The sequence below is a fragment of the Chiroxiphia lanceolata genome, chromosome 11, assembly GCF_009829145.1.
Source record: "Chiroxiphia lanceolata isolate bChiLan1 chromosome 11, bChiLan1.pri, whole genome shotgun sequence".
Taxonomy (NCBI): domain Eukaryota; kingdom Metazoa; phylum Chordata; class Aves; order Passeriformes; family Pipridae; genus Chiroxiphia; species Chiroxiphia lanceolata.
In genome coordinates, this window is record NC_045647.1 from 21,532,276 (window position 1) to 21,544,991 (window position 12,716).

At 38.8% G+C, this 12,716-nt stretch overlaps 1 protein-coding gene across 1 annotated transcript in view; it reads right to left on the reverse strand.

Annotated features, from left to right (window-relative positions):
• SYN2 (synapsin II) overlaps positions 1 to 12,716 on the reverse strand; it is a 179,590-nt gene that overhangs the window by 1,902 nt on the left and 164,972 nt on the right. The window contains exons 11-12 of the mRNA XM_032699341.1: positions 6,111 to 6,171; positions 2,080 to 2,341 (exon numbers count right to left, since the gene is read on the reverse strand). Of these exons, the coding sequence (XP_032555232.1) occupies positions 2,080 to 2,341; positions 6,111 to 6,171 (323 nt within the window). The remainder of the gene's footprint in view (positions 1 to 2,079; positions 2,342 to 6,110; positions 6,172 to 12,716) is intronic.

Here is a 12,716-nt window from a genome sequence, read left to right on the forward strand (position 1 = left end):
CAATGCTACTCCATCCTTAGTGCTATCATGTAACTTCTGTGTGAGTTTCCATAAGCACGAAACACATAACACACAAGGAAAACAAGAAAGAAAATAGCTAAAGTTTAAAACTTTAACTCCTGATTTGTCAATTAAAATAATATCTAAAAAATAGGGTTGGATTTAAATAGAATACATAATTGAGTTATAAACTTCTTACAAAGACATCCCTGCATTAGTAAAACTAGTTAACTGATTTCATTTTTATCTCAGTACAACAGATTTCAGTTTTGGCTCTAGTAAAACTGAAACACTTTTCTTATTCTGATTGCTTGAGACTCTTCATGGTTTGCAGCCTCTCTACTTCTAAACTAATAATGTGCAGCAAACACTGCTACAGGCGTTTTAGGTTTTTCATAAATTATAGTTGTGCTAATGAGAATAGACTGATAAATGTTTGTTTGTACTCACTGAAAGAGGGAGGGTGGGAAGCAGCACTTGACTTGATTAGTAACACAATAAGTAGCCTAATTAAATATTTATTCACAGATTAATAACATGCACATACAGGTTAGGCAACAGCATCTGGGTGAATACAAAGCATACACATGCAAATAGAGTTAATCCTACAGGCAGGAGATCTGAGCCTTGGTGTGGACCTAAAACTGCTTCTGAAAGTTAGAAAAACTACTCTCATTATGACTTACATCTTAAAAACTTTAATTTCTCCTTTGTTATTTTGTTTTAAATAGACACTCTTCCATTTGAAGAAGAGAAAAATGAGTCTAGATGTGAACAAAGAACTAAAGGGAGAAAGCTGGAAATGGTACAGTCCTGTAACTGTTCTTAGCTGCTTTTCTTCAATGTCAGGAGTTGTCAAATTAAGTTTCAAACCACAAACTAGTTTCCATCTTGCTTAAGAAAATCGACCTCTCTATTCACTATGTATACTTAAATGATGGATCAATGAACTTGAGTTTTATGATTATAAAACAGAATAAAGAAATACACTGTCCTACGAAGGCAAGGAAAATACCCTCATCTTTGCATTTTGTCATCTAACGTCTCTCTTCCACTCAATGGGGCTCAGGGGAGGACTCAGAGTTATTTCCCACCACTATTAACACATGAGTGGGTGGAACAAGGGGATCTGTGTTCCTGGGATGAAACAAAGCCTACATGCCAGTCTTTTATGTACCAAACTAAGGAGAATGTGCCTGTGATTCCACCAGCAATAGGATTTATGTGCTGAAAAACTGCAAATCATTGCTAAAAACTTCCCCAAGTTTTCTGTTTCCGGCTGGGTTTAAGCTGTGAGGATTCCTTACTGTAAGGAATCTTCTAGAAGGGAGATACCCAGAGACAGTTCTGTGCAGCCTTTTCTGTGCATCACCTGGGCTCTACAGTCAGTGCCACCACCCAACCATGGACCAAGTGCAGCTGTAAAGAAACAATTTGGCAGCCACTGTCCAAAGTGTTCACTGGTATTGTTTCTGAGATAGGCCTTTGGAAATGGAATCTGTTGTCTGAGTGACTGCAAGGTTAAAAGTTTAAATAGATAAGACTTCCTCTTTGTGTGCAGACTTACAGCACACCCAGCTTGTGAGTCAGTGGCACCAAAAGGAGGAAACAAAGAGCAGAAAGATGATATGTTTTCAGACCTCACTAGGGCAGAGATTGCACAACTACTAAATGAAATTTTGTGCAGTGCTTAGGATATAACAGATGATACTGAATTACTAACCATAAACAGGTATCACAGAATCACAGAATATGCCAAGTTGGAAGGGACCCACAAGGATCACTGAGTCCAACTCCTGGCCCTGTACAGGACCACCCCCAAGAGTCACACCATGTGCCTGAGAGGATCATCCAAACACTCCTTGAGCTCTGTCAGGCTTGGTGCTGCTCCCTGGGGAGCCTGTTCCACCACCCAAAATATTAAAATATTTTGAATATTTTGAAATACTTTAACCTCATTTTAAACCTGAGAACATACGTCTATTTTTTTCCTGAATATTAGCCCAACTCCCAAATTACAGTTATGGCAGCAAGGTTTGTGTTACGAGGAGAAAATAAAATGGATAAAGCAAATCTTACTTAAGTTGTGGATGAGACTGAGGCTTCTGTTGTGGAGCAGGCTGTGGAGCTGGCTGTGGCTGTGGCTGTGGCTGTGCTTCCTTTGATAATCTGGTGCTGGGAGGACCTTGAGCCTGGGGCCGTGGCTGCTGGGTGGTGGGTCCGGGTGGACGCTGTGGCTGGGAAGTTGAGGGCTTTGCTGACTGCCCCGGGGGGAACATGCGCTGGGGCTGCAATGGCTCCTGGCTTTGGGATTGCATTCCTTGGGGTTGCACTGGGCCCCCTAGGTTTCAGCACAAGAAAAACTTCATAATCTTATAGTTTCAAAGAGTCCTTATTAGACTTCATATCCAACACTTTAAAATAATCCTCGAATGTGATTAATTCTATTTCTGAGGCAAAATTCTATTCATATGGATTGTACTTTCAGGTAATCAATACTACTAATCACACTCGGTACATTAGTAACTTGCTTGGAGCACCCATGATTCACCCTTTAAATTGCTAAATAGTACCCAATTTATCCCAGCAGTAGAGGTACTGACTTCAAACCAAATCAACGGAGTTACACCCAGAATAATGTTGGCTCGAGTTAAGGAGAGGCTGTGAAATAACAGTAATATCTATTTCAGCAATACAGTTACTATTTTCTGTGTAGTTATTGCAGTTTTGTTCCTCCAACATTTTTAAATTATTTCTGTAATAGGCCTCTCAGATTCACTCTTACAGCAGTAAAACAACTTTATACTGAAATTTTCTGGCTAATTTAAAGTATTTTAATAACTTACTTAACCCCTTAGTGAGATATGTCAAGAACATTACAAGAAACACAAGAAAGTCATTACTAATTCTTCACCAAGATGATCTTTCCACTGAAAAGGAAGGATGTTGGCAAGCTACTGCATTAAATGTGAAAATGCAACGTGTAGTAGAGACTTAGGTTGTGAAATCCATGGCTGAAAGATGCTACTTCATCATACAGCAGGTTTTTTTCTGCTTTCTGACTGAAATAGTGCTGTGTCAGATATCAGTGGGCTGCTTTTATCTCATACCCCATGTCTGATTGTGGTTTTCTGGACTGAATGTTATAACTGAATCTTAATTCTTGCATGTGACATGCACACAGGACATCTGCCTTTAGGGGAAGAAAGGACGGGGTGAAATTCTGAGTATTTGTTTGTATCATGTTTCACTCAGGAAAAGAGCTTTGCTGAACAGTAAATACTATAGAACACAACTGATCTAGATGTTCTAGATATCTGGGAATTTTTAGTTTTACACAGATATTTAATGCAAGTGAAAGACTTCATCTAGTCAGGTCTTAAAAGAAAACCTTCGTATCTGGAGGTACTGCTGCAATATATGTTTTGTTTGGTTTTAAATTGCTAGTGTAGTCAGCTTTCCCCTTGCTACATGAGATTCCAGTGTATGTGTCTGACAACAGCACGTGCTAATGCTTCAGTAAGTTTTCATACAGTCGTAGCAGTGTGTTAGTGTGATGTAGAAAGATAAACAGCACGTACTGTATGTTAAGGAATGTGCCTTCATTATTTATTAATTTGAACCACTTTTGTAGGAAATATTTGAAGGTGATAACATGGTCTTGCAACATCTTAATAAGGATCATTTTCTTATTAGTCTCCTTTCACTCAGTATTGAAACCCAGAAAGGTTTCTTTCCCCCACTTGTACATACAGGCTTGAATGCCAGAAACTTTACACTGAAGACAGATATAACTTTCTTTTATTGCACATTAAGCTGTACAAGATATTTCACATAAAAGATATACTGCTGTCACATTTCCAGCGTTTGCTCACTTTCTTGCAGCTGGGTTGTACAAAAGGCAACAATCATGAAAGAAACTTTTACCAAAAATAAGTCAACAAAAGTGAACATTAAGCCTACACTGTAAAACATCTGTTCCCTGTTATCCACAATATTGCACCTAAGCATGCTGACATGCAGAGAGACATTTTGGCTTGTGTCTTGGCTGTGGGATGTAGGAATACTGTGTGCCCCTGCAAATCCTTGACAGTCAACAGGCTAAAATCCTGCCTGGAACACCCTTCTGTTCACACACAGCACACAAACGTTGTGTGAAAAGCACTTGTGATCACTGGTACTACTCCATGCAAAACAAAATACCAACTGCTTGAAAGAAAATCAGTCATCAGATTCATTTATCCACCCCAGGGCAGTATGGTTTCTTCACTTTTAGGGTGTCTGGAGGGAAGGATTTGTGAACCTGATTCTAAGTGAAATTTTCTTAATATAGAACAAAATAGCCAATGCCATCATTGGAATGCTCACTGACCCAGACAAATGCTGATCACTAAAGCAAAATATTCATGTAATTTACTGATAGGTAGTAAACAGTAGCACTTACCACAAACATTTAAATAGCTAATAATGCATACCTTAATTCTCATCTCACCAGCCAGCTTGTACAAATAAAAGAAACACTAAGAATGATGAGACTCACTGATAATTTTTTCCAGTGCTTGTAGGGAAAACAGAAGTAGAACATAAGGCTGTTTTCCCTTTAAACATAATTGTTTGCACGAAACTAATGGCCACTACTCATCTTTGTACATATTCAAGATGAAAATTATAGTTTTGTGGCTCATTTGCAACTAAGCTCTCTGGTATGCCACTAGTGTGCAGCCTGTGACTCTGGGCTAGATTTCTCACAACAGATTAACTGCCTGCCTGTGGAGTTCTCATAACCATTACATTGTAAGTGGGTTCTGTAAAAATCACAAATAATTTACCTACAGAAAATCTAGCACTTGTCAGGCATCTCAAATCTTTTTGCATCTTTGATGACAAGCAATTATTATAAACCCTATTAATGTGGACAATGTCGGGACTGGATTTTCTTTATAACTATCTGGATAATTCTAGGTGTAAAACAGTAGATAGACCTGAGTTGGTAAAGAAAACCACTGACACTTTTGTCTTGCATTCTAATCCAAGAGCAACATCCCTGGCTGGTTAAAGGTACCTTGGTCTGCCATCCCTTCACATCTCAGTATTTGAAAAAAAATGAGCTCTTATAGGAAGTTTAACAGTCCTTGAGGTACTTCTCACTAAACAACCTGGGATTTAAATCTTAGGTAAGTATAAGATTTTTTGAAAGTATTTGCATTAGTTTTCATTAAAAATATCCATAGATTACTAATTCAGAATGACAGCAAAAGGTACTACTTAATTGAAATAGGATACATTAAATACACTTTCACTGAGATATTGCACATAGGTGGCCCATTTACATAGCTTTGTAGCTAATAATTTAATGCAGATTTACTAAAAATATGAATACCAGTATGTAAAATAGAAGATATTTTAAATATTCCTTGGGAAGAACTGTATTTTATGGAGTCACTGAAATATCAGACTTCCACTTGCGTATAACTCAAATGTTAATAAACTTTATAAAATTATAAATAAAAAGCCTCACTAGCAAATTCTAATCTAGACTTTTAAAAATATATCTGGATCACCTACCTATTAGTCATGCACACAAAAATAAAGGCTATGAGTACAGTGTGCACACACTCACAGAGTAAGCAAAAGGATTTAGATTTGCACCTTGGTGGTATTTTACTGAACAAGATATATATATATATATATAATACTCCAAAAATACTGTCTAACCATCCATAATGTACAGTTGCACGGGGCTCTAGAGAGGCACATTCTTTGTACACCGTTGACAACAGCCCTGAAATCACGAGTTTTACAGAGGAAGGTTGGTAAAGCATTACACGCACAGACAGGAACAAGGAAACAACCAGACAGGAGAGTTGACACTGCATAGAAAAAAACACAGTCCAGGTCAGCACTGAAACAATGCAAAAACTGAACAAAATTGAGATGTTTGCTTTTGAGATTGTTTGTGTTCGTTTCTTTTCCTTTCCTTTTTTTTTTTTTCCTTTTTTTTTCCCATTTTTTGCTTTAACCCTTGCTTTTAGTCTCAATTATCTAAGTAGCCTGGACTTGTTTTGGTCCTACTGCAACGCCATTACAGTCGAGAATGTACTGTAAACAACCTTGAGGTGGTGGTCGCTGAGGTGGTATTTTGTTTGGCTCTGGCTCCTTTAGTGATCCACTCTGGAAAATACATTTGAAAACAGAAGAGAAAAAAAATTAGAGTAGCTTAGTTCCAATTTTCCACTAATTTGTCTTTATTTTCATTAGAAACTTCTTCAGTGTTGGGGCTGAATATACACTTGAAATTTATTCCAGAAAACATTTTTTAATTTAGTTGCTGTCTGACATGATATATGAATCTTGGGCTAATCCAAAGCTCTTAAAAAAATTGCTCTCCCTTTGCAGCATGTGATCACAACACAAGGAATGCCTGCTCAAACCTACCTCCATTTGTGCAAGGTCTTTCTCCTCAGTTCCTGGAACTGTGAATGACTTTTCTGTATCTCAGTACTTCTGCTCTGGTTTTTTTAGGATAGACTGACTAGGAAATGGATTTCAACAGATACCTCTGTGTAATTTAAGAAATAATTTATTTCTAACTCTGTTCACTCGTATCCACAAGTGTGAGTACAGCAGGGTGTTTTGCAGCCATAGTTTCACTTTGATTCACTGACTGCAAATGGGGGAGATGGTCTGCTCTAGGTTAAGTGTTTTGCTAAGTAGAATAAAAGAAGAAAGCAAACCCCACAGACAAATAATAAAAATAATTGAAATTACTTGATGCTACTCCATCTGACATATTATTAGAAACACATGTAATACTTAACTTTTCAAAACAGGAGATTTATCTGGCAGTATCTTTTTCACATGTAAACTTGTTGAGAGGAAAAGATGGGCCTGAACCAAAACCTTGGAGCAGAACATCCTCCCATCTCTAATATTTTGAAATGTGAAATACGTTAAATCACTGGGCATAATAGCTTGGGGTTTTTTTTTTCTCTTTAAGAATCCAGAAATTAAATTGCCATCTGTCAAGAGGGAAAACCCTCAGAATTTATTAAATAGTAAATGTAAAATCAATTAAACATGTTTCTTGCAAGGCTTACTGTTTTTTCCTGGTAGATTTGCAATTGATCTTATAACTACAGAATAAATCTTAGTCATTGAGCTGTGAATTCCTGCACAGCAATCCAGCACTTACAGTTTTAAATGTTACAAGACAACTCTCCATCACATGCAGCTGTTGCAAATTGCTTTGTCTGCTTCAGCTACATAAATAAAAGGACAGAGGACAGGTCTAAAACTCAAATTATTCAGTGTTACCAACTTTCAGAAGCCCAAATGAGGAATAAAAGCGATACGTACAAACTCTGCTCCTTGTATGACCTGGCTCAGTTACATAGGTCTCGGTTAGCATCATTGTGAGGATGAGCATATACAGAAAATAAGAGAATTTTGTAAGGAAAGACACAGCCGGCAGAAAATTTTGTACTGCTTTAGTGTGGGTTAAAGTCCTCTCTGTTTTGTTTCCCTCCTTCCTCTTATTTTCTGAACCACATGTAAAAGCTGCCGTGCTCTCCTCTCCATGTTCAGGACCCGGAGTGTTTGTGGGATCCACTCACTGGAACAATGTGCATTTCCACCAGGAGCTCCCTGGAGACCAGGGCAATCAGCCCACAGTGGAAACCTTGAAAAGCTGCCCTGGAGGAGCCAAGTCCTTTCCTATTCCATTGTTCTGGTGCACCTGGCAGCCTTCTCTGTGCCCGGGCACCGCAGAGAGCCCCCTGTGACACAGCCAGTGCTCTCAGAGGAAACCACAGACATTGGGCCTAAGGAAGTCCAAGAGTTCTCTTCTGAAGCACTGAACAGACCATGTGGCTTTGTCAGCAAGCACACATAATATTTCATAATCACAAGGACTGTGATCACCATATGGTAGGCTTAGGCAGGACCATAACCCAACCTGTGTGTTCTCTGCAGGGGCAGAGGGTGACTAGGAAGGACATGAGCGTTATCATTTTTCTACCGAAACAAAAGATTACGTAGGTAAAAGTCATGTTTTATTTAGAAACTGAAAACACAGGCTGGCAGTTTAAATTCACATCTATTTTAATGTTAAAACAACAACTGCAGGGCCTCTTGTCTCCTCCATGCTTTGAGGATGAAGCAAATCTTGCCCTGAAATGGTCTTGGGTTTTATCACACAACTGAGCTGACTTGGCGTGACAACACCAGCACTCATGCAATCTGCATATCTCTCCACCCTATAAAGAAATTATTTTATCCTAAATTAAGCTTTCAATAAACATTATAGGAGCTTGCTAATCCTTACCTAGACTCTTCTGAAAATTTAGAGCCTTTGTGCATTTTCTGTTGAAGATGTATTTCCCTCTCTCCAGTCACTGACTGCAGCTGTCCTGATTTTACCACCCACACATCCTTTTTTTTCCACCAGATATCACCTGGTGCTTCCAGGAACCTCACCCACACTCCAGGCCAATCACATGGGTATATTACTTTGGCTAATTAGCCAACCCACCCAGGCTGACCCAAAAAGTCTAATTAGCATTACATTCCTAATTGAGAAATCTTACTCATGGTTTTTCAGTGGTCTGTAGTAATCCAGCCCTTTTCATGAATCTTTCTTTCAGACAGTCAGAAACCTTGATACTTGATATTAAAGACAGGCTTTGAACCAGCCTCGTTTGCTGTCCTGAGCCAAGACCTTTAATAAAATCCAGGCTTCTTCTAAAACACCAGTTGTTGGCACATTAACTCCAGACTGTTCCTTCTCACCTCTCCAAGGTGCTGTGCCAATGTAATTGTGAGAGCTGCTTGCTCCTCACAGGCAGCACAACCTCTCTGAGCAGAGATGCTGGACCAGCCCTGTCCTGCAGATTTATTCACCCTTCTTGGTTTTTTGTGTTCTCCTTTGTTGTCCAGCCTAGAATCTCACCCTACTACCTCCTTTTAGCACAAACACGTTTTCCTGTAATACAGTTCTGATCTACAAACTTGCCTATTGCTGATTCATCAAATCAAACATTAAATGCAGCATATACCATGAAAAATGACCCTTCATAGTTTCTTATCTGGATGCTCAGGGCTAAAGAGCAAAATTATCAGTATAAAAGGACAGTGTTTGGTATGGTTTAGGATTACCTGAGCGAGGTGTGGTAACTGATGCCATTAGGAGCCCTTTTGGTTTTCATTTTATGGAACACGACTTTTATATCACATCCAAGTTCCCCAAAGAGAAGGGATTGCTGATGTTGACAGTAACATTATAAAGAACTGCTTATAGAAGCTCTCCTGTTCAAAGGGCTTTATTGTTTATATAACTATCCTAAAAAAATAAGGCTTTACTTGTGGAAACCTCTAAGCCACATGAATGCTGCAAATATACTCCAGTGATTTCTCAGCTCTGGGTGTAAGAAGAGATGATTTGGCTGTATAAGGATCTTTAAGAATATTGGCTAATTACAGCCAAAGCAGAAACCCCACTACTTATCTAGAAGACAGATGTCTCTAGATTCATCTGTAACACTTCCTTCCTTTCCATACTTACCTGAAAGTCTCCTTAGAATTTCAGGGACAGAACTGGAGGAAAGAACTGTTTGTTCTACGAAACAAGTTGCATTAGAATTTGATCAAGGTATTACTTCCTTTTCTACCCTGTATATTTATATAAATGCATATTGGATCCATATACACTTGAATTTTAAATAGTCTGAAGAATGCTGAAATGGGTGGGAGCAAAAGCAGCAACTTGGCAGGGAAATAGCCCTTGGGCAAAAGAGATGCTAAACAGAGACCTAGTAAAAATTGATTTTGATTTGGCTGAGTTTGAAAACTTTGTGAACTATAGTTGGAGCACATATAGTTGGTTTTGGGTCTCGTCTGGTTTTCTTTGTAAGGCAAGGACAGAAGCTTTTCCTAGGTATTTCAATATTTGAAGGGAAAAGCCATATTTTTCAGGTCAAGAAGTAGAGGGATCAATTGAGAGCTGCCAAAATATGAGCTGAATTAGATCTCGTAAAGGAACAAGACTAAATAGCAGAACAATTAAGCAACAGGAGAACTAAGAAAAAATGTGAGTGCTAAGGAGAGAGGTAATTTAGATACTTTAAGTAGGATGTCAATAGTAAATGAATGTTTGAAGTGTGATAGATTATGATAAATACAGGAGCAGGGGCAAGATGGCAGGTGGGATAAAAGCTAAAAATGAGATGCAGGTAAAAATCAAACATTCTTCATCTCAGAAATTAAAACCAGCTGACTCATGAAATACAGGATTCCATACCAGTTCTCTCTAGCAATTGGGAACGTACAAGTTACACTGGAGAAGGTTAAAGACTAATACTACAGGAATTAAACTATGGATAAGGAAGTGGCTGCTGAGGATATAGGTAGTTATTGAATAAAAAGTCATGGGAAGGATATAAGTGGCATTTAGAACTCAAACAGAATATCCATGAATTAAGCTGGCAAAAAGAAAGAGGAGTGTGATCCTAAAAGCTGTAGATATACAGAGCTGGAAGACCATAGGATCAAAATATCCTAAAGAAAGAACAAAACTGATGTGTGAAGTTACCAAAAAAAAAAAAAAAGAAAGAAAAAAGGAAAAAAACCCCTTAAATGTAATGTCCAAAATAATTTATTTATGGCATAATAACATGCATCTGTCAGAAATGCAGAGCTCACTAACTGAAATCTAATGGGAAAGATTTGTGCAGTGAAAAAATCAGAATCTCATCACAGGTTCAGTGAAGTGTTTGCAGGAGGTGTGAGACATGATGTTGGTTATCACTGACATCAGCCCTGCTCAGGAAAGCTGAATGTAAACTGAGCTGGCACAGAAACGTGCTATTAAGCTTCCTGGGCAGACAGAAGAGGTTCTACCTCCAGCATTTGGAGGAATATGTCTTGCTTGGTTTGGTAAATGGAAGGCTTGGACACAGTACAGTTGCTTTTTATAAACATATTGTACTGGTAAAGAACTAGAGGCAGAAAAACAAGCCAAAGGACAATACAAACCAAGAAGAAATGCCTACAAACTGAATAAAATCAGGCTGGAAATAAACACATATTGTATAATGGAGCAAAGCAGTGAACTGAAAGTGGCTTTCTGATAGGGAGCACCCAAAAATACAAAACTCTTTAGGAACTTATTGCTTCCTGCTTTATACACTTAATGTGCAGTGAGTGTGGCAGGGAGGCTTTCTGGTTGCTGGTCAAGACTTTACCCTATTTCAGGTGAGTCTGGGACAGGTGACGTATCTGCTTCATTCCAGTGGTGCTGAACAGGACTACAAAGGTTTTGCTATTTATTGTGTTATATATTCCCTGTGGACTGAGAAAGGCAGTGAAACAGTGACAGCCACAATGGAGAGGTGTGTTTATACAGCACGCAGTAAAAAGAATCCACCTTCACATTGTCTAGTGCAGGGGGGGCACTTAGAGGAGAGTTGGCTCCTGCTTTTCACAGTTTTTTGGAGTACCAGTATTCAGCCTTGGAAATCCATATGGAAAAAAACACTCTCAGCAAAACCGATGCCAGCCTAGAGTTTCTTCATGTCAAAGTTGTGATAAAGAATTCAAAAACTTAGAGCAGCTTTTGTTATTGCTCAACAAACTTTCAAATCCTGTTAAGGTCTTCCAGTGAATGGGAAGGAAAATGACTGCTCAGAGCAGAAAACAAGCTATGCAGCACAATTTTTACTTGGAATAGTATTTTAAAAATGCACTGAAAAGGGCATTTTTTTTTAAAACATCAAAAAGTATTCTAACTTATATTTCACAGACCAAGTGCTTTCCATTGCTGGATAACTAATTACTTACTAGTCAATAGTTTCCTTCTAGAATATTTTTGCACACAGTCTTAAAAATCATAGAATCATATAATAGTTTGGGTTGGAAGGGACCTTAAAGATCATCTGTTTCCAACCCTCTGCCAGGTTGTCAGGGAAGGTGAGTACCCTGGTGGGGACTCACTGCTGTCAACATGTACACTCCAGGATTTTCCCTGAACAGAATGAAACATCTGACTTCCCATTGGCCATTCCAGCCCTATTTTCTATGATAAAAATAATCCCACCCCCCAAGGAGATGAGGTTTCTAAAGGAAAAGTAGGATGTTGACTTATTAGGGAAAAAGAATTTCTGAAGTAGCATCGCATGTTGAAGCTGGTTGGTCCCTTCCACTGCCAATCAATAATTCTAATGGACAAGGATGCAGCTCTTTTATTGCAGCTCTTGCTTGAAGAAGCCAGATTTCCACTTCTGTTTTTTTAACAGGGAACAATAAAAACACACAGTTGCACAGCAGTTTTCATGCAGCTCTTTCCAGTGAAAAAACTGCTCCCCACAGACAAGGAAGGAATGTGGAGTATGGGATAGGAACGAGCTCCCCCACGTGCTGAGACTAAATGAGTGTGCTGCATGTTTTTACCAGGGAAAGAGCTCACAGACAGATGGAAAGGCAAGGGAAAGGGGCCAGTTAAATTTCCTCACACCTTTCCCAGGGTACACAGGGACACAGTGGATAAGATACTCCTTGGAGCTTGACGGTGTCAAAATCCTGTGCTGAGATCTGAAGCTGTAAGTTTTTGACCCTTGGATCCAGGGACTATGGCTCTGGCTGCTGCTGTGCTGTATCTGCTTCTCCAGTCTTAAAAAAAAAAAAAGGTTATTATTATTACCATTTTTAAAAATGGGCTAGCAAGT